The sequence below is a fragment of the Zalophus californianus genome, chromosome 17, assembly GCF_009762305.2.
Source record: "Zalophus californianus isolate mZalCal1 chromosome 17, mZalCal1.pri.v2, whole genome shotgun sequence".
In the NCBI taxonomy this organism is placed as follows: Eukaryota; Metazoa; Chordata; class Mammalia; order Carnivora; family Otariidae; genus Zalophus; species Zalophus californianus.
The window spans coordinates 53,062,536-53,083,943 of NC_045611.1; the positions used below are offsets into that span (position 1 = coordinate 53,062,536).

General features: G+C 55.7%; 2 protein-coding genes across 7 annotated transcripts; one reads left to right on the plus strand and one right to left on the minus strand.

Moving 5' to 3' along the window:
- Nucleotides 1–1,664: 1,664 nt before the first annotated feature.
- PIH1D1 (PIH1 domain containing 1) lies at nt 1,665–6,886 on the minus strand. Of its 5 annotated transcripts, none has more exons than XM_027618974.1 (10): nt 6,742–6,886; nt 5,636–5,729; nt 5,228–5,294; nt 4,641–4,820; nt 3,429–3,490; nt 3,260–3,341; nt 2,675–2,804; nt 2,391–2,466; nt 1,894–2,037; nt 1,665–1,790 (listed from the first exon to the last, which is right to left on the minus strand). In XM_027618974.1, exons 2-10 carry the CDS (start codon nt 5,723–5,725, stop codon nt 1,749–1,751), a joined length of 873 nt encoding a protein of 290 aa, XP_027474775.1. In that variant the 5' UTR covers nt 5,726–5,729; nt 6,742–6,886; the 3' UTR covers nt 1,665–1,748. The 5 variants fall into 5 exon arrangements, with proteins under 5 accessions (XP_027474775.1, XP_027474777.1, XP_027474774.1 ...); XM_027618976.1 differs by having other exon boundaries at nt 6,620–6,750; XM_027618973.2 differs by lacking the exon at nt 6,742–6,886 and adding an exon at nt 6,514–6,632.
- ALDH16A1 (aldehyde dehydrogenase 16 family member A1) lies at nt 6,625–20,432 on the plus strand. Of its 2 annotated transcripts, none has more exons than XM_027618970.2 (17): nt 6,625–6,770; nt 11,700–11,802; nt 12,195–12,321; nt 12,892–13,070; nt 13,157–13,234; nt 13,749–13,930; nt 14,017–14,169; nt 14,634–14,819; nt 15,084–15,167; nt 15,379–15,515; nt 15,695–15,800; nt 15,878–16,008; nt 16,312–16,479; nt 16,775–16,976; nt 18,683–18,868; nt 19,172–19,294; nt 19,856–20,432. In XM_027618970.2, exons 1-17 carry the CDS (start codon nt 6,681–6,683, stop codon nt 20,015–20,017), a joined length of 2,397 nt encoding a protein of 798 aa, XP_027474771.2. In that variant the 5' UTR covers nt 6,625–6,680; the 3' UTR covers nt 20,018–20,432. The 2 variants fall into 2 exon arrangements, with proteins under 2 accessions (XP_027474771.2, XP_027474772.2); XM_027618971.2 differs by having other exon boundaries at nt 13,749–13,906.
- Nucleotides 20,433–21,408: the final 976 nt, after the last annotated feature.

Sequence of the window (21,408 nt, forward strand, 5' to 3'; positions counted from 1 at the left end):
TGGGTCTGAGGAAGGAGTAGCCCGCTGAGCCGTCCACGAGCGCCACCCTGTGGCGGCAGAATTCCCGGCCCGGGTGCGGAGGCGGCGGCCGCGGCTCCGGGCCAGGTGTGAAGGTGGAGCAGATGGTGAAGAGGAGGGAGTAGGAGGGGGGCCCCAGCCGCTGCCAAATCCCGGGCCTTCGCCGGAATCATCACCATGGAGACCGAAGAAGGCGGAAAGGACCCAGCTCCACACTTTTTTGGGACCTGGGAATGAGTGCCTCGGCCTCCGGGGTGGGGGGGGCCTAGGGGGGAGGGGGGGTCCCCGTGCGAACTACAAGTCCCAGCGGCCACTGGACTTCACCGTTTGCTTCGGAAGAGCCGCGCTGACCGAGGGTCGCTGGGAGTTGTAGTTTTCTGAAACACCAGGCTGAGGCTGCGAGCCGCCCTCTGGTGGACAAGGCGCCACGTTCGCTCCTTCATAGGTCCAACAGACCCCATGTCCGAGGTCGTCCCTCTACCTTTTCACCTCCTCACCATCTATCTACCCGTCTCCCTATCAAATTCAGTCCATTCTAACCACACTGATCTCCTCGCTGTTCTTCCAACATTTACCACAGAGGTTCCTCCATCTACCTATCCTCCTAGGACTCGCTATGGAAGGAGAGAAGTGTCGATCATGCATTAACGCAACATTCATTGAGTTCCTTCTAATTCTAAAGCATCATCACACCACAGGGGCATACATTCAATGAAGTAACACTGGATACCAGACACTGCCAGAGGAGGATTCTAACTCAGCTAGGGGAGATCAGAGAAAGCTTTAAGTTTGGAAAGCTTCCCAGAAAAAGCTCACTGAAAGGAATGACTTGGGAGGGGGCAGAGGGAAGTGTCCACGGGAGAGGAAACAGTACGTGCCGAGTCAGGAAGTGGGACAGTCTGGCGTGAATGTGACCTGAAGCACCATTCCAGGAACAGGAGGATCGTCAGGACGAGAGGTAGGAGAGGCCAGAGATGATGGCATGTGTCAGGTTACCAACGGACTCGTGAAAGGCGCCCTGGGAGGGCAAGACAATTAGACACTTTCTGGGTTTTACTGGAGGAGATGATACTGAGTAGAGGGAACAGCGGAAACTAAGAGAAGGTTCAACACACAGGTGTGGTCAGGACACCCTTCCGTGTGACGGGATTGAGTGAGAGGAAGGACGGGAATAAAATGAGGCATAGGGACGTCTGACTTCAGCTCAGGTCATGATCGTGGGGTCCTGGGATAGACCCCTGCATTGGGGGGGGGGGTCCCTGCTCAGCAGGGAGTCTGCTTCTCCCTCTCCTTCTGCCCCTCCCCCCGCTTGTGCTCTTTCTCATTCTAATTAAAAAAAAAAAAAAAGAGAGAGGCATCAAGGGGGCCACACCAAACATGGCCTGGGGTGCTAGGCTGAGGGGCTAGGACCTTCTCCTGGGACCCTGGGGAGCCAAGGAGGGGATCTGAAGAGGAGAGGGGAGGGTCAGCTCTGGGACAGTGTGGGACAGGAGGGGAGAGACTAGAGGCCAGAAGGCCGGGGAGAGGATCTGGAGGGGGAGAGGCTGAGGCCGAAGCTAGAGCAGTGACTTCGCTGTGACTCTAGGACCCAGTCCAATGTCCCTCTTTCCTCCCACTCCCCTTGCACTCCTAAGTCAGACACAGAACAAAGGCAAAAATCTTTTATTTCAATTTCAGAGAAGCCCCCACCAGCCTCTTCTCTCCACCTGGAAACAGAGAAAGAAACCCAGTCAAGAAGCCACCGACAGAAGGGGCATGGCCACCAACAGTTGCTGAGGAGAGACAGAAAAAACAGAATGAGGATTCAGGACCAGGAGTCCAGGCCCCCCGGGGCCCCCCGCTTCCCTGCACAGCTCCCCCTAGCCCCCCAGGTACCTTTCTCTTCCGATGGAAGGCTGCCTTGCTCTCCTTGGAATTGATCCGCAGGGGGATATGGGCATCCAGATGGTACAGCTGCTGGGGGCCCCCCATCACCAGGCGGTTCTCCCCGATCTCCAGCGACAGCCCCAGAGCTCCATCCTGAGAATATAGTGAAGTAAGCCCACCTTCCCTTCCCAGCAACAAGGCAATAATCAGGCGGACCGGGGAGAAAAGGCTCCTGTGTCAGGACACCATATGGAAAGGGCCTAACCCTCCAGGACAAAGATGAGAGACAGTAATTACAAGTCCCCATGACTGAGCACTTACAAAGTCAAGCCGCCTCAGGACAGCTCCCAAAGTGGGCCCGAAGGACCCACGGCAGGCCGCTGTACTCAGTCAGGGGGCAGGACTCACCGGGCTCCCACAGGTCTGGCAATGAGCCCCGCTCACTCCCCCTCAGAGACCCCAACCCTTCCAGACCTTTCTCCAGCTCTGCTCAAGCATGCACTCACCAGTTTAGGGAGGTCAATTTCAGCCAGGAGGAGGTCAGGGGCTTCCAGCCAAAGGTTCAGGTGAGGCTTCTCGCGGCTGGGGAGGAACAAGACCCCAAACTGAGGAGAGCCCACCAGGTCCTTGCCAGGGCTCATCCTTTCCTTCCTCCCGCCTCTGAGCCCTGCTGCCTCGGGGAGCCTTCTCGGTGGGAGTGCTGCTTCTCCCCTCTCTGGGTTCCCAGAGCCCCCAGGCCACTGCTTCCTATGGGGAGGGAGAAACGTGAGAGAACCCATGGAAGGCGCACCGTTCCTCAGGTCTCAGGGAGTCAGGAGTATACAGGTTTCCCAGCTCCTGGATCCGAGGACGCTGCTGGGAGCGGATATTTTGCTGGGAGATGGAGCCCAGGAAAGGCCGGTTCTTCAACATGCGCCACTCTGCGGGTAGGAAGCTCGGGGTCAAAGGTGGCATGGGTCAGGGCTCCCTTTGCTTCCATAGGGGTCATGACAGCCAGAGTCTCAGGGGAAAGGGCGCGCTCCTCCAAGGATGCCAGGGATCTGGCCACACCCCCAAGCTTGGCTTTAGGAAATCTGCCCACCTTAGTCCTGCCCTTCCCGGGGTATATCCGCCACCCCCCCGCCCCCCCCCCCACCCCGGCCCCCTCCAAAAAATCTGTCCCGGGAGATGCTCCTGGCTCCGCCTCCTGGCTATCCAGATCCCGGCCCTTATCTGGTTTCTGGGTCAGCCCCGCCCACATCCCCAACCTTGAGAAGCCTCGCCTTCTCCCTATAATCCACAGCCTAGGGACCGAGAAAATCCCTGCCCACACTAGCCCCACCTTTCCCAAGGGCTGCCCCCAAGCTGCTCCGGCTCCTCTAGTCCCGCCCCGCACCTGGATTCAGCTGCAGACTGTATTTGTCCTCAAGGCCCTCCCTGGCGATGGTGACCACGAGCTCTCGCAAGAAATCGCTGTTCTAGGAGTGAGAGAGGGAGGCTGCGGGAGGGCTCCAGGTGGAGGGAGAGGCCCCGGCCCAGGCCTCACCCGCAGCCCCGCCCCCAACCTGCATCCTCCGGTAGAAGTCGCTGTTGACCGCTACGTCGTAGGCGGTACAACCCTGGCCTTCTGTGGGGAGAGAAAGAGGGTGAGACCCCCAGCGCTCCGAGGGAACCCCACCGCCGGATACAGACAAGGCAAAACCAATAACGGCCGCAGCCGCAAGAACCAGAGAGACCCAGAGACAATTAGAAAGTAAGGGCTCAAGACTCGCACTTGCCAGTCTGGAATCATGCCAGCCTCGTCTCTTCCTCTCGGGTCCTTTCCCACCACGTCCCAGCGCTGACCTCGCCCCTTCCCTGCACAAAGCCCTCCCATGGCTCCCCAGCGCCCCAGAGGAAGGTATGTGTCCTTCCGGCGCGTGGCGTTGAAGACCCTGTGTGGTCTGCCCCTCCCCCCCTGGAGATAAGCTCACTCCTCTGTTACTCTAGGACCCAGTCCAGTGTCCCTCTGGTCACTGGGGGGATCTGGTCCCTTTAAATTTCCTCCAATCTCTCTTGATTACTGACCAACCCAATTCAATCACTGCAGCCTCTGGACTCCTCTGTCCCTTCCGCCTAGAACCCTCTTCTCTGTCTTGGCCTGATGAACTCCTCTGGTTCCTTCACGTCTTATATCTGACACCTCCTCCTCCAGGAAGCTTTCCCAGACCCTTCAGTTTGGGTGAAGAGCCCCTATCAGAGCAGCACAAATCATACCATATTGAAACCGCATCTGTCCCCTCCACCCTCAATCTAAGACTAGGAGTGTCTCAAGGGCCAGTTCTGGGTATGATCAGTCCCCAGGGCACTGCCCAAAGCCTGGTCCCAGGAGGCTTCAGGGGACACATGTGATTTGAAACACAAGCATACAGAGTCAGAAACCCAAAAGAGACAGGTGAGACAAAGCTGAGAGAGATGGGGAAGAAGGGTGAGGAAGGAAACAGGAACAAGAGTGAGCGCTGGTCTGGCCAGCTGAGGAGGACACCTGCCCAGCTCGCCCTCACCATGGCGTAGGGCAGGGAGAAGTCCAGCCTGGCCAGGTGGGCAGGACCAGGACCGTCCTGTGCAGCAGGCACTAGAGGCCCAGGAAGCTGGGCATATGTCACAGAGAAAAGGATAAGGTCAGGAAGGCCAGATTTCTGGGTCCTGAAGGAGGAGGGTCCTGGGCCCTGGATCTTGGATCCTCGGGAAGAAAGGACCCAGGGAGCTAGATCCCTGGGTCCTCCGAGGGCACTGACTTGCATCCAGTTCGGCGTGCGGTTCTCCCAGACTCATGGGGATGCGAAACCCGGCTTGGTCTTCCTCCAGCATCTGAAGCAGCTCGTCCTCAGTCACGTCAGCCGGAGGAGGGATGGAAGGAGAGTGACAGATGTTGATGAACACCTTCCCTTCGGGTGAGTTGGTCTTTATGCAGAAACCTGGCGGACATGGGTCTGTCCTGAGCGTCTGCCTCTGCACGCGTCTGGGTTTCCAGCTATCCCCTCTTCAGTCCCAGGTCTTCCCTTGATCTGCCCCTCTTTGGCCCCTTCTCTTGATCAGTCCTCTGTTTTCGGGGTCTGCTCCCCGCTCCATCCCCTGCGAGCTCTGCATCTCTTTCTGTCCTTGAGCCTCTGTCCCCCAGTCATGCCTGTACTCCTCCTCCTCTCTTTAGATCTTGGTCCCTTCCCTGCTCTCTCTGGATCTCTGTCACAACCCCCGTCAAGGCCTCTGTACCCCATTATTGTGCCTCTCTCTTGCCTCCTCTCTCTGTGTCCCCTGCCCCCAGTCTCTGTCCACCGCTCTCTAAGACTCTATCCCCCTCTCTCTGGGTTTCTGCCTTTCTCACCAGGCTGCGGTTGGATCTGTGTAGATTCTGGTCTGCTTGTCTGGGCTTGCTGGAGCTCCTTGGAGGCCTGTGTGAAGGAAAACAACCACCTCTGTGCTCTCAGACCCTCATTTGTTCTTCAAAGATTCGTCGAGGAATTTTATGCATATGAGATGTGCACAAAATAGGACATACTATGTCTCTCTCCTCCTCTGAGGACGCCTAAGAACAACCCCAACCCCACTCTGCATTTCTTCCAAAGCCTAGAAAACTTGGGAGTCAAGCAACTACAATTCCATGTAGTGCGTTCTGCGAATGTAGTGCCATCTCTGAGCACCCACGGGCGTGCATACACACGTGCGCGTGCCGCGCGCGCACACACACACATCCCCCGAACACCCAGGGACCCGGGAGCGGGTCAGTCCTCACCTGCAGCAGCAGCTCCTCGAAACGCTCGGTCTCAGCGCCCATCTTCTCTGCCTCGCTTAACTCCGGCACCAGCAGCTTCGAGTCCGCCATGGCCCTGAGGAAAAGACCTAGGCGTCCTCAGTAACCCCGACGTAGGGGGGGAAACCCTGGCCAGGATCCGAACTGTAGGGCCTGCTGCCGGACCCACAACCGACTCCTGACGCCCACTATCCTGTATGAAAATCTAAGAATCTGGCCTGAGACTGTAATTCCACTCAGACCAGATACGGTTGTCCAATCTGTTGGGAGCCAACAGTTCCAGATGCTCTCCAAGTCCTATGAGCTAAACATATAAACGACAGCCACACTTCCAGCCTCTGTAACCAAGGACTTCAGCAGACCACGCTTCCTTCTACCTCAAACGCTCAGACAGCAATCCGGCAACCGCACTACGTTCCGACCAATCATAGTCTAAGGCGGAAGCCACGCCTCTCACCCCAACCAATCAAAACTAAATCCTAAACCTAATTTCTGAATGCCACACTTCCTGTGTCGATTAAAGCTATACTTCTCTTTCCAGACCACATCTGGCCAAGCTACTGGACAGCCCAGGCTGGCACACTTTCAAAACCTTAATTTCAACGTCCATCCTAAAAAGACTCCCTTCTGACCTCTCAACTACCGCTTCGTCCCAGAGCTCGATTCGATTCTCTAGTAAATTTACTTCGGGCTAAAAGCTGAACTTCCTGCCCTCAGTATGAACAGAGTGGAGAGAAGATACACCAATACGGTCACCCTTCTAAATCTGGAGCCTTGCTAACTATTTGCAAGACACCGCATTTTCTTCCCGTCCCCCCCCCGCCCGCCTCGCTCTGAGGATTGCGCATGCTCCAAATCACATTTCCAACTAGGGCATATGGGCGAGGCCATCGTGTCCAAGGCGGGGTTACGCTCTCTCCCGTAGCCCCGCCCCCTGCGCTGGAGTGGGCGGTGCTGCCCTTCGACCTCAAGGTGCCTCTGGGCAGAGCGCCCCGCACTTCTGGGTGGAAAGCAGCCCGGGCGGGTGATGGCTGCGACGCGCGAAAGGCCTAGCGCCCGAGAGATCTTCGTCACGCTGGAATACGGACCGGTTCCTGAGAGCCACGCATGCGCGCTGGTGAGGGCCTGCCGTTCGGCGCTGCCCATCCCCCTCCCCAGGCCTCCGGGTCCCGTTTGGCACGCGACTCCCGTGATCCACCGCGGCAGCTCAGCAGCTCCGCCCTTCTCGGTTCCCGTGACTCACGCAGCCCCTTTAGGACCCACCCTTGAAGGGCGTTCCCTTGATCCTTTGCGGCCGCTGCTTCTTTAACCCTTGAGTCTCCCCCCGCCTTGTTTCGGAGTAGTTCTCGTACCCCTTGCGCCGAACTTCGTGGCGGTGTTTCCCCGATACCTCCGAGCCCCCGGAGGGGCTCCTGTGATTCTTCAGCGTCCCTCCCCGAACCTCCCGTGATCCCCAGGGACTCGGAATTCCTGTGGGGGCGCCCTTGATCTTCCAAAGACCCTCAGACTCGCCATGGACTTCCGTGATTCCTCAGGACATCGTTCTGTGGCTCTCATGGCCCACTGAATCCCACCCCCTGAACTCCTGTGGGGCCTCCCGTGGTTCCTCAGGGCCCCCATCAATACTTGCGGGGCTCCTGGGAGCTTGGGAACCTCGGGATAGCTCAGAATTTAAATCACCTACAGCCCCTCAGAATACCACCCTCGTGGGGCTCCCATAATTCTTCAGCGCCTCTTCAAGTCCTCATGAGGCTCCTGTGATCCCTCGGGGTCCCCCAGACCACCTCTTGTGGTTCCTGTGAATAAGTAGGGTGCCTCGAATATTCTGTCATTACCTAGGCTCCTCAGAACTCCTTCCATGGGGCTCTCCTGATCCCACCGGGATCAGCCAGGAAGGAGAAGCTTAGGCTGGAACAATGGAAGAAGATGAAAATAGAGCCTGGAGCGGGCTGTGGAAGTGGATAGATGGATAGGAGGGGAAGAGGCAGAGATACAGGAGGAACGGTGTGGGAGTTGAGGGGGCAAGGCAGTGTCTGGGGTCTGGCTGTCTGTGTCTGTCCCCCCCCCCACCACCACCAGTGGTGATCCCAGGAGAACTAGGGTTTCGAGGAAAGACCCTGAGTTTGGTTATCACATGGTGAGAGTGTGAGGGACCCGGGGACAGCCTTGGGCTTGTGCAGGCGTCAAACGATACCTGGGCTCAAGCCTTCAGGTCTGGAGACAGGGACCTGGGAGTCACCAGTGTAGAAATATAGCTGAACTGTGGGAATGAGGATCTAGGTCAGAGGACAGACAATGCCCACACTTGGAGGTTGGCTAGAGATGGAATATACTGAAATAGCAATAATGTGATCATAGCTTATATTTATTGGGAGCTCTCTGTGTGCAGTGTGATCTCATTTAATCCCCAGAACAGCTGTGAGAGGGGATTATTGTCATTATTTTAGTGATAGCACACGGAGGCTGAAAGGGGTAAGCAAGTTTCCTATGGTCAACACAGTTTAAAAGAGGTGAAGCTGAGATTTGAACCTGAGCCCCCGGATTCCACAGCCCGTGGTTACCCCACTGCCTCCCAAGCAAAGGTCTCAACCTTCCAATGTGTGGGCCAGACTCGACCAACAAACTGTTTTCTTTGGCCTGTACTTTATTTTTGAAAATGTGAATTAGTGGTCAACTAATTCCCTGTAAACACCCAGGAGGATTCCAGCTTCTTTTGAAAATAAAATCCCAAAATTTGGCAATGTTTGCCTTACATTCCCTGACAAAAATCATCTGGATTCAATAGTGGCTGTCTTTTTAGGCAAGTCATGAGTTCCCAGTCTCCACCAGCCCCTCTTCTCACACTAACATGACTTGCCAGGACCCTGTGGACATTCCTTTAGGGTTTTCTTTTTCTTTCTTTTTTTTTTTTTTAAGATTCTATTTATTTATTTGAGAGAGAGAGAATGAGAGATAGAAAGCACGAGAGGGAAGAGAGTCAGAGGGAGAAGCAGACTCCCTGCTGAGCAGGGAGCCTGATGTGGGACTCGATCCCGGGACTCCAGGATCATGACCTGAGCGGAAGGCGGTCGCTTAACCAACTGAGCTACCCAGGCGTCCTAGGGTTTTGTTTTTCTCGGGCGGGAGGAGTTTTCAAACTTCCACGGAGTCGTTGATACTGTTACTTACCTATCCCTCAGCTTCAGGAATCGCCAACATTTGGTCCAATGTCTTCTGTTGTTTTCTCTTTTTTTCTGGAATGATTTAAATTCCAGATGTCGTGTTAGCTTCCCAGAAATATTTGAATTCCCATAACCACCTAGCCTTTTTTTTTTTTTTTTTTTTGAGAGAGGGCTCGAGCAAGTGTGCAGGCAGGGGGAGGGGCAGAGAGAATCAAGCAGTCTCCACGCCCAGCACGGAGCCCAACAAGGGGCTCGATCTCACAACCCTGGGCCGAAATCAAGAGTCAGACACTTAAACGACTGAGACACCCAGGCGCCCCCACCTAGCCACTTTTCACACTTCACATTAGCGGTCTTTTTTTTTTAGATTTTATTTATTTATTTGTGAGAGAGAGAGCACAAGCAGGGGGAGCAGCAGGCTTCCCGCTGAGCTGGGAGCCCGAGGCGGGACTTGACCCCAGGACCCTGAGATCATGACCTAAGCCGAAGGCAGACGCTTAACCCACTGAGCCACCCAGGCATCTCAGTGGTCATTATTTAATATCATCCAATGTCCAGCTCATGTTCATACACCCCCAACTGTTTCCAAAATGTGTCTTTCTCTAGGGGTATTTGAATTGGAAACTTCTGACTCACCATTTGACTTCAAAGAAAAAGGAGAAGGGCCAGTTGGCAGGGTAATAGGAAAATCGGGAGAAGTGGCTTTGAGATGCTAAGAAGAGAGCAGTTGTAGAAGGAAAAAGTGGGAAGCATGTCTCGGATTTTGCCAGGATTTAAGGAAGACAGGACCAGGGAGAGAGACATGGAGCAGACGTGGAGGGCGAGGTGCAGTGGGATTAAGAGGCAATCCTACATAGGGCTGTTCTGAGTATATAATGTGCATTGAAGCATTTAATCCTCACCACAGCCCTGTGAAGTAGAGAGGGGCTGTGATTATCCCCATCTTCCAGATGGCTTAGCCAAGCCCAGAGTATTGTAACACCCTGGCTGAGGTTGCACAATAAATACCAGAGCCAAGATTCAAAATCCTAGCTCCAGAGACTCAGTCCCATTTGCAATGCCTGTGTGCTCTGCGTTGGGCTCAGGTAGACATGGCACAGTCAAATAAGGCTGTGCTTGGCAGGCCTGTGTCTTCAGCAGGGGTCCATACTGCTCCCCGAAGTGACGACCACAGAGGTGGGAGGGAACGCCATCACACGGCCAGGTGCGGGAGCCACCTGGCTTAGAAGCCCCACCTTCCAAAAAGAACCCAGTACTGCCTGAGAACAGTGTCATGGGCATTGCCTCCAGGGTTGTGACAAGGTATGTACCCAATCACAGGAATGCAGAGCGATCCAGAAAGCCCCAATGCCCTGGCTTCCCATTGGATCCTTATGGCGTGTTCCCAGTTTTCCCAGTCAGGTGCGGTGGACCATTCAGGAGTCATTGTTGCCTGGTGATGCAGCTGAATTGTCTCAGGTGTCTTGAGAAATAGGAAATTCACCTGAGGTCATTTCTCCACGGAGGAGAAAGGGTTTTATTAAGCCACATTTCAAAGTCAGTAGGACAGGGGCGCCTGGGTGGCTCAGTGGATTAAGCGTCTGCCTTCGGCTCAGGTCATGATCCCGGGGTCCTGGGATCCAACCCCAGTAATGGCTCCCTGCTCAGCAGAGAGTCTGCTTCTCCCGCTCCCGCTCCTCCTGCTTGTGCTGGCTCGCACGCTCTGTCAAATTTTTAAAAAAAGAAGCAATGTCAGTAGGACAGCCCTCACATATCTCTCTGGTGAGAACGTAAAACAGCTTGGCGGTTCCTCCGTAAGTCACTCGTGGAGTTGTCATATGACCTAGCAATTGCCCTCCTGGGTGCAAATGCCTAGAAGTAAAGATGGGTGTTCGAACAAAAACTTGCACATGCATCTTCGAAGCAGCACTATTCACAATAACCAAAAGGCAGAAACAAACCAAATGTGCATCCACTAGTGATAAATGGAGAAACAAAATGTGGCCTATCCCGACATTGGAATATTATATAGCTGTAAAAAAGGAAAGGGGGGTTTTGCTGTTATTGTTTTTTAAGAGAGAGAGAGAAGACGGGGAAGGGCTGAGGGAGAAAGAATCTTAAGCAGGCTCCACGCCCAGCATGGAGCCCAATGCGGGGCTCGATCTCACAACCCTGAGATCATGACCTGAGCCGAAATCAAGAGTCGGATGCTTGGGGGGTTGGGGGATGGGTTAGCCCGGCGATGGGTATTAAGGAGGGCACGTATTGAATGCAGCCCTGGGTGTTATATGCAAACAATGAATCATGGAACACTACATCGAAAACTAGTGATGTAATGTATGGTGACAACATAACATAATAAAGTTAAAAAAAAAAAAGTCAGATACTTAACCAACTGAGCCACCCAGGTGCCCCAGGAATGGAGTATTGATACATGCTACAACTGGATGAACCTCAAAAACAGCATGTTGGGTGAAAGAAGCCAGCCAAAAAAGTCACAGATTGTAAGGTTCCGTTTCTGTGAAATATCCAGAGTAGGCAAATCCACAGAAACAGGAAGCAGATTAGTGGTTGCCAGGGGCTAGGGGCAGGGGGAAGGGAGAGTGACTGCCTAATGTGTACAAAGTTTCCTTTGGGGGGGATGGAAATGTCCTGGAATGAGACTGTGGTGATGATGGCACGTCCTAAATGCCGTTGAATTGTACTACACTTGAAAATGGTTAACGTGATGAGTTTTAGGTTATAATGTATTTTACGTTTATGGGTTATTTTCCTTCTACACAGGAGAAGAATTAGCGGGGGGGCAAAGGGGTGCAGGTGTCCCTCTCCCAGAGGATTCTAGTTAGGAATTGACCTCCCCCAGCTGCCTCCCAGACCCCATTCCAAACTGTCTTCACCTCCCACAGGCCTGGCTGGACACCCAGGACCGACACTTGGGTCACTATGTAAACGGGAAGTGGTTAAAGCCAGAACACAGGAACTCAGTGCCTTGCCAGGATCCCATCACAGGTATGAGGTGTCCCCCAGCTGCTAGGGTAGGGAGAGGCGTCTATACCCCCAGCTGTACCAACAACAGCACCCCATTCCCTTTGCTCAGGACCCTGAGGCCAGGGAGTAGCCAGTGGGGGAAGAAGGCCAGGATTGCTGGCTCTTCCTGTTAGCAGTCATCCTAATTATGACTCCAAGTCCCTGTGAATGCTTCTTGAAGTCACTCTACTAAGATCCCTTCTTTGATTACGGGAGACAGCCAGAGCAACGACCAATAGGGTTATAATAGAGCGGGGCTGGGGACCAGCTTTCCTGCCTTGGGGTGCGCCCGGGCTCTGGAAATCTTAGCCCCCTCCAGTTCTGACATGGGCTCCCCCCCTTCCCGTCTGGCGTCCCTCCATTCATCTCCCCAGGAGAGAGCTTGGCCACTTGCCTCCAGGCACAGGCTGAGGATGTGGCCGCGGCCGTGGAGGCAGCAGGGACTGCGTTCGAGAACTGGAGTGGACTCCCTGGAGCCTCTCGGGCTCAGCACCTGCTCAGGTGACGCAGTTGAGGTGTGGGCCTTGGGAGGTGGGGAAGGACTCCATCCCCCAGCATCCCACTTGAGACTGTTGGAACAAAGACTCCATTTCCCGATATGTCGCTGAATTACTTGTAGCTAAGGCTTATGACCAGCATGCCTTTGAGCCTTTAGCAGCTAAAAAAATCCATACACCGGGGCTGGTGATGAGAAAGCTGTTTCCCAGAATAGCCCTGGGGCTCATCGAGGTTCCATTTTCCTGGCCCCAGTGCCCATTTTCCAGCATACTCTTGGGGCAACTAGAGACAAAGTTTCCATTTTCTAAAAGAACAATTGAGATTAGAGGTTCAACTTGAATTTCGCAGCACCTTTGGGGGTCGCTGGTGGCCACAGTCTTCACATGGCCCTTTCCGGTTTTGTGGTTCTCCGACTACATTTCCCATAAATCTTTGGGGCTCTCCGCCCCTGGTAAATGATGGGGATGCCCCCAGGAGATCGTAGGGGTTGTAGTCCAAGTACGTAGGGGGTGTCCCAGGACTGTGTGACTGAAGGGCAGTGGGAAATGACTCTCCCCCTGGCTTTCTCTGCAGACTGGCCAAGATGATCCAGAAGCACCAGCGGCTGCTGTGGACACTGGAGTCCCTGGTTTCCGGGCGAGCCGTACGAGAGGTTCGAGACGGGGATGTCCCACTGGCCCAGCAGCTGCTCCAGTACCATGCTGTCCAGGCGTACACCCAGGAAGAGGAGCTGGCAGGCTGGGAGCCCATGGGTGAGAAGCAGGAGTCCTGGCCCCCAGCCCCTTCCTCCCTCATGACCTAGCAGTACGTGCCCCAGTCCCTTTATTTGTTCTTACAGGAGTAATCGGTCTCATTTTGTCACCCATGTTCTCCTTCCTTGAGATGATGTGGAGGATTTGCCCTGCCCTGGCTGTGGGTAATTGTTGGGCTGGGTCTGAGGGAGGAGGGGTCTGGGAGACCTGGACTCCTAGGTCTGAGGGAGGAGGGACTGGGCCTGGGCTCCTGGGTCTGAGGGAGGAGAGCCTGGGGGTCTGGACCCCTGGGTCTGAGGGAGGAGGGACTGGGCCTGGGCTCCTGGGTCTGAGGGAAGAGGGGCTGAGGGCTTGGACCCCTGGGTCTGAGGGAGGAGAGCCTGGGGGTCTGGACCCCTGGGTCTGAAGGAGGAGGGCCTGGGGGTCTGGACCCCTGGGTCTGAGGGAGGAGGGGCTGGGGGTCTGGACCCCTGGGTCTGAAGGAGGAGGGACTGGGGGTCTGGACCCCTGAGTCTGAGGGAGGAGGGCCTGAGGGTCTGGACCCCTGGGTCTGAGGGAGGAAGGGGCTGGGGGTCTTAACTCCTGGGTCTGATGGAAGAAGGAGCTGGGACCCCTGGGCCTGAAGAAGAGGGCTGGGGGCCCAGACTCCGGGGTCTTTGAGCCGCCCACCTTTTCCAGGCTGCACTGTGGTGGTCCTCGTGCCGCCAGCCTCCCCGACGCCCCTCCTCCTGGCCCAACTGGCAGGGGAGCTAGGCTCGTTCCCAGGAATCCTCAATGTGATCAGTGGCCCTGCCTCCCTGGGGCCTGTCCTGGCCTCCCATCCTAGAGTCCAGAAGGTGACCTTCTGTGGATCGGTCGAGGTATCTTTCGGGTTGGGAGGGGGACAGGATGTGGCTGGGAGGCCGAAAGGCCCCTCTCTTGGCTGAATCTGGCGGGGGTCCTGCAGGAAGGACGTGCCCTTCGGCGGACCCTGGCAGGCAAGGGTGCCGAGCTGGGCCTGGCACTGGGGGCTGAGTCGCTGCTGGTGCTGACGGAGGCGGCGGATGTGGACTCGGCCGTGGAGGGCGTCGTGGATGCAGCCTGGTCTGACCGCAGCGCGGTAAGGCCCGTGGGCCCGTGGGCCCCCAAGTCCTGGGGGTCGTGCGTGTCCGTCTCCAGACCTCAGGGCCTCGTGTCTCTCCATCGATTGTAATTTTCAGCTCTTTGTGTCTCACGTTCTCTCTCTGTGGGGCTCCTCGTTACCTCTGATTTCTGAATCTCCACATCCCGCTGTCCTGTTTCTGTAGGGGGTCATGTTTCTTGTTCTTAAAGATTCTCTCCACTTTTCTGAGTGTGCATGTCCCTAGTTTTCCAACCTTTGTCTCCACTCTGAATCACCAGCTTCTGTAACTTCACCTCCTGCCTGGATGTGGAGCCCTGGTGGGTCTCTAGGGTTCCCAGCCGCTGCTCCTTGACCCTCCTCTGATGTGTGTATGTACGTCCCCATGTCCCGGCCTCTGTGGGATCCTGTCCACTCAAGGCGGGCCCTGACTTTGCCTGCCCTGACATCCCTCTTCCTAACAGGGGGGACTCAGGCTCCTCATCCAGGAGTCTGTGTGGGACGAGACGATGAGGTGGCTCCAGGAGCGGATGGCGCGGCTTCGGGGCGGTCGAGGACTGGATGGGGCCGTGGACATGGGGACTCGAGGGGCTGCTGCATGTGACCTGGCCCAGCACTATGCGCATGAGGCCCGGAGTCAGGGCGCACAGGTGAGCAAGGGGCACAGCCTCCAGGGTGCCAGGGGAGGACAGACCTGGAGACCTGACTCCTGGGTCTGAGGGAGGGGAGATTGGGCCTGGGCTCCTGGGTCTGAGGGAGGAGGGGGCTGGGGGCCTGGGCTCCTGGGTCTGAGGGAGGGGAGACTGGGCCTGGGCTCCTGAGTCTGAGGGAGGAGGCAGCTGGGGGCAAGGACTCCTGGGTCTGAGGGGGGAGGGGCTAGAAGTGAACTTGTTGATCTGTTCCTTTCTCTCCAGGTTTTCCAGGCTGGTGACAGCCCATTCTTCCCCCCAACTTTGGTCTCTGACCTGCCCCCAGCCTCCCCATGTGCCCAGGCAGAGGTGAGCCCTCTAGGGCCCTGGAGATCCTATTCCGTCCACCCATCTGCAGCCAGACCTGAGCAGCAACACTACGTCTGCAGAGGCCCCAGTGGGGTGACCCCTGGGTCTGGGTTTGGGGGCTGCTAACTATTGTAGGCTGCTCCCCTAATGGCTGGGATGTTGGAGAGAGGAGCTGGCCAGGCCACCTGAGTTCCATCATCCCCCCTTCCAGGTGCCCTGGCCCGTGGTCGTGGCCTCCCCATTCCGTACAGCTAAGGAGGCCCTGGCCATTGCCAATGGGACGCCCCGAGGAGCCAGTGCCAGTGTGTGGAGCGAGAGACTAGGGCAGGCCCTGGAGCTGGGCTATGGGTCAGTCGGCACCCACTGGGGCACAAGAGGCAGCCTGTTGGGGGGCCCAAGCTTCTGCTCTTCCTCTCAGTCTTGAGGCCTCCATCCCCCTCTCTCCGGGTCTCTGCCCACTGCACCTCCCTGACTCCCGGCCCCCTGCGACTTTGCGTTCTTGCCCACGTCCCCCTCTCTCCCCACAGGCTCCAGGTGGGCACGGTCTGGATCAATGCCCACGGCCTGCGAAACGCTGAAGTGCCCACGGGTGGCTGCAAGGAGAGTGGGTCTTCCTGGCACGGGGGCGCCGACGTGAGTGCGCCCCTCCTCCGCCCCGTCATCACCCCCTTCAGCCACCTTGTGCCCTTTTGACACTGCTCCTCTTCCAGGGTCTGTATGAGTATCTGCGGCCCTCAGGGACCCCCGCCCGGCTGTCTTACTTCTCTGAGAATCTGAACTATGACACCTTTGGCCTTGCTGTCCCTTCAACCCTGCCAGCTGGGCCCAAAATAGGACCCAGGTGAGCTGTCCCAGGGGCTGCAACTGTAAGAATCCCTGGGGGTGTGGAAGGGGAGAAGGAAAGTTGTGGCAGGCTCCCCGTGGACTCTGGGGGGTGGTCATTAGAGCTATCTTGAGGGGTCCCTGGGTGCTGCCCAGAATTGCATTCTGGGTCTTGTGGCTCCACACCCAGCCCCTATGCCTAAGGAGAGTCTCAGTTCTGCTAAATGAAGGACTGTGCCCTCCCAGAGGCTCAGTGGGGTGGAGCATGGGGTCTGAGTGGACCTGGCCCCAGGACCCACCCCCACGCCTCACCCTGTTCCAGCCCAGCAACCCCTTATGGGCTCTTCATTGGCGGCCGTTTCCAAGCTCCTGGGGCCCGGAGCTCCAGACCCATCAAGGATTCACAAGGCAATCTCCATGGCTATGTGGCTGAAGGCGGAGCCAAGGATATCCGAGGGGCTGTGGAGGCCGCTCACCAGGCTGTCTCTGGGTAAGGGAAATCATGTGGGAAAACCCAGAGGTCATGGGACATTAGAGAGGGTGGTCTGAGACCCCCACGGGCTGATGGCGTGTGGGGTCTGGGTCCCGAGGACCAGTGGGTTATGAAGTCCGAGCTCCCAAGGCTGATGGGATTCGGGTCACCCCCCTTACTCCCCTCCCCAGGCAGATGGGCCATGGGGCCTGGAGCCCCATCATAGGGGCTGCCAACAGAGGAGGGACATCTAGAAAGGGCCAGGACCAGGAAGCTGACCCCTAATTTGTACTGTGTCTCCCCACACACACAGCTGGGTAGGCCAGTCACCAGGGGCCCGGGCAACTCTGCTGTGGGCCCTGGCAACTGCCCTGGAGCGCCGGGAGTCTGCCCTCGCCTCGAGGCTGGAGAGGCACGGCATGGAGCTCAAGGACGCCAAGGTGGAGGTAGAACTGAGTACGAGGCAGCTTCGGGCATGGGGCGCCCGTGCCCAGGCCCAAGGCCATGTCTTGCAGGTGAGAGGGTTCTGTGGGCCGGCAGACAGCTCGGACAGCCTGGGGTAGGGGTTAGAGCAAGGATTTGGGAGTGAGCCAGACTTGGGAAGAGAGAGAGAGAGAGAGAGAGCACACGAGCCGGAGGGCAGAGGGAGAGAGAATCTCAAGCAGGCTCTGTACTGAGCATGGAGCCTGACATGGGGCTGGGTCTCACGACCCTGAGATCATGACCTGAGCCTAAACCAAGAGTCAGACGTCCAATCAACTGAGCCACCCAGGTGCCCCTAATTCCTAGGTTTTAATCTGAGAACAGTAAAAGCATGTATGCATACAAGGATTTACATCCAAATTTTATAGCAGCATTATTCATAGCAGCTGAAAACTGGGAACAATCTAGCAAGCGCCTGCCTGGCTCAGTCAGTAGCGCATGTGACTCTTGAACTCCGGGGGAGTGAGTTTGAGCACATGTTGGGCATGGAGTTTATTTTTAAAACAAATAAATACAATAAATAAAATAAAAAGTGGAAGTCATCCAAACATTCCTTGGTAGGTTAATAGATAAACAAAGTGTGCTACACCCAAAACAGTAGAATCCTACTCAGCGTTCAGGAGTGAACAGGCTACTCCGTGAATGAATCTCAAAAGGACTATGCTGAGTGAAAGAAACCAAATAAAAAAAAAATAGCGGAGGGGCGCCTGGGTGGCTCAGTCGTTAGGCGTCTGCCTTCGGCTCGGGTCATGATCCCGAGGTCCTGGGATCGAGCCCCGCGTCGGGCTCCCTGCTCCGCGGGAAACCTGCTTCTCCCTCTCCCCCTCCCCCTGCTTGTGTTCCTTCTCTCACTGTGTCTCTCTGTCAAATGGATAAATAAAATCTTAAAAAAAAAAAAAAATAGCAGAGACTATATGATCCTGTATCTAGAAAATTCTAGAAAATGGGCGCCTGGGTGGCTCAGTTGGTTAAGCGACTGCCTTCGGCTCAGGTCATGATCCCGAAGTCCCGGGATCGAGTCTCAAATAAAATCTTTTAAAAAAAAGAAAAGAAAATTCTAGAAAATACAAACTAATCTATAGTGAGCGGAAGCAGATCAGTGGTTGAGGACAGAGAGGGTTCAGTTAGAGTCAGGTGGGAAGGATCACGAAGGGGCACAAGGAGATTTTGGGGAGTGAAGTTCATTATCTTGATTGTGGTGATGGTTTCACCAATACATATAGATGTCCAAGCCTACCAAATTGGGGGCATCAGGCTGGCTCAGTTGGTAGAGCATAAAACTGTTGATCTCAGGGTCATGTGTTCAAGCCCCATGTTGGGCGTACAGTTACTTAAAAAAAATATATTATCAGTGTACTCTTTAAAATGCATGCAGTTTAGTAAACGTCAGTTGTATTCAGTAAAGTTTAAAAAAATTAAACACACACGTACGCAGAAACAAACCCACCAGCCAGGTTCTGAGCCCTCTACACATAGTAACTTATTTCATTTTAACAACAAAGCTCTGAGGTAAGCATCATTAGCCTCGTTTGAAAGATGGGAAACTGAGGCCCAGAGAGGTTAAGTACGGTCACATCCAAGGTCACACGGCTGGTGAGTGGCAGAGCCAACAGTCTGGCTCGAGTCTGCTCTGCACTATCACCCGATGAATCCTCTTTGGAGTCGTTATAGAGAAGCGAAGGGGGGGAAGGGGGAAAGGGGCAGATGACGAGGCTCCTGTGCCCGCTTGTCCCCACAGGTGGCAGAGCTGAAGGGCCCCGTGCTCCGGCTACGGGAGCCGCTGGGCGTGCTGGCCGTTGTGTGCCCTGACGAATGGCCCCTGCTTGCCTTCGTGTCCCTGCTGGCTGCCGCACTGGCCCACGGCAACACAGTGGTCATGGTGCCCAGCGGGGCCTGTCCCATCCCTGCCCTGGAGGTCTGCCAGGTACGGTTCCCAAAGCACCGGGGCCAGAAGATGGATGGAAGGTGTCCCGGGGCCTGCACTTGACCCAGCCCCTTGGTAACCGTGGTAACCCCAGTCGGCCACCCCCACCCCCAGTCCAAGCCTGCACTGCTCATGGACCCCGGGACCATTCTGTCCAGGCCTTGAGCGTTGGCCAGTCATGACCCAGGTCCCATTCCTTCCAGGAGCCCCAAGGGTCCCCCCCAGATGCTCACTGCTCACCCAGCCTGTTGCTTGCAGGGTCTCTGACGCCCTTCCTGCCCAACCCTCTCTGCTGTCCCTTAGGATATGGCCGCCTTGTTGCCAGCCGGCCTGGTGAATGTGGTGACCGGTGACCGGGACCACCTGACCCGCTGCCTGGCCTTGCACCAGGACGTCCAGGCCCTGTGGTACTTCGGATCCGCTCAGGTACCCTTTGCTTTGCTGTCTCTTCAGCATCTCAAACCTCACCGACAGCCTCGTCCTTTTCTAGAATCAGGGCAGGGCCCCCTAGAGCTCCCGTTGCTAGGGAGGGAGAGACTCTTTGGCAACCGGTTTCTGAGATCCGGCCCCTTTAGATCCCCAGTTGCTAGGGAAGGGGATCTCCTTAGCGAAGCAGCGAGGGCCTCCTATCCCACCCGGCCCAAGACCTCATCTCACTGGATGACCCGCTGTTAAGGACCACACCCTGGTAGCAGAACCAGAGGCCCGCAGTCCACCCTCCTGATGGTAATGGGAACTCCTTGTCACCAAGAACATCAGGCCCCATTCCTTTGAACGTGGGCTGTTAATGGGGAGGAAATCCCCAGACACAAAGGTCAGCCTTGTTTCCCTTAGCATCTGGAAGGTCGGCCGACTACAGATTGAGCTTTGTAGCAACAGAGCCTAGGTCAAGCCAGCAGGCCCCTCAGTAATAGTCCTTGTTGCCAAGGAAACAGCTGCTTGGTGACCAAGCTGATGGAAGTGCTGATCCCCCTCTTCTCATGCCAGGGCTCCCAGTTTGTGGAGTGGGCCTCAGCAGGAAACCTGAAGCCGGTGTGGGTGAACCGGGGCTGCCCTCGGGCCTGGGATCAGGAGGCCAAGGGGGCAGGCGCAGAGCTGGGGCTGCGGGCAGCACGGACCAAGGCCCTGTGGCTGCCCATGGGGGACTGATGCTCAAATGCCACCTGCTGCATCTTGGCCAGAGGAGAGATGGACCCTGACAGACACCAAAAGCCTGGAACTTCCTTTTATTATGACTCCCATGCCCTCCAATAAACTCTGACCAACCTTGGCTGTGCTTCTGAGGGGAGGAAGTGGGGGAGTAGCAACTTCTGGTCTGCTTGAGGCCATCCGAGTTCTGAGACGCAGCAGCCAGGTGGGCTGGCTCCAGTACAACACAGTGTTCGTGAAACAGATAAAGGGAACTCTGAGAAACCCCAGGCAGGGCCCCAGGGCCTCTTGTCTCCCCCCTGGTCTTCTCCATCCTGAGGCTCTCGCTCTTTGACTTTCTCTGCCAATGCGTTGTTTCAGGATCTGTGGTGTGCTGGTATAAAATAAAGCACAGTAGCTCTCTGGAATAAAATAAAGGCCCTGGTAAGTAACATTTGCCAATTCCCATGGTGTAAATGCTCCCACCATGTCAGGTTTCCAGCTCCAGATGAGTGAACAACAAACAGGCTGATAGAATTCCTGAATTTTTACCAGTCCATTCCCATGAGCCAATCTGAGCGGCTCCAGTACATCCCTGTTTTAGAATCCTTTTGGATGCCAGGAAGCCATTCACACTAGCTTAGGATAAGAGGGAAATTTCTGGAAGGCTACAGAGACCTCTTACAGAAAATAGGGCAAGACATGCATCTGAGGGGCCCTAGGTCCTGAGAACCCAAAAGTAGGCAAGAACCAGGACCGGTTCTTTCTCTGTAGGCACGTGACTTCTGGGGTCTTTCCTTCTTCCTTTGCTTTTTCTTTCTCTTTGATCTCTGGGGCTTTTCTTTAATTTTCTTTTCTTTTGTAATCTCTATACCCAACATGGGGCTCGAACTCATATCCGCAAGATCGAATCGGATGCTCCACTGACTGAGCCAGCCAGGCGCCCCATCTCTGGAGTTCTCTATCCCTACCTGCACCTCTTTCAGCGCCGTGACTTTAGGAAAGTTTCTTCACTGCTCTGCGCCTGTTTCCTCATCTGTAAAATGGGACTAACAGTTCCAACCAGGCTGGTTGATTCGATGTGTACCCGGGACACGCTTTATGACTGTTCGCTGTTCATTAGAGATTGATTCTGTCGTGAGGCAAATGAGAATAGGCAGCCAGCCTCCTGTCAGGATCTGACTAAGGCTGGGCGGAATAATTACCTCTCCCAGGATCTGGACGTTTGGAGAGGAAAGACAAGAATGAGAGAGCTGGAGGAAAGTCCCTGGAAGGCTCTAGTTCCTGTCTGTGGTTTGGCAGTTCCCTGCAGGATTCCATGGGCTGCCTCAGTGTCCTTCCTAGTAATGCTGTTGCTTTAACGAGCCAAAGGCAACAGCCAGCCAGGTGCACACACCCCCCAGCCCGGAACA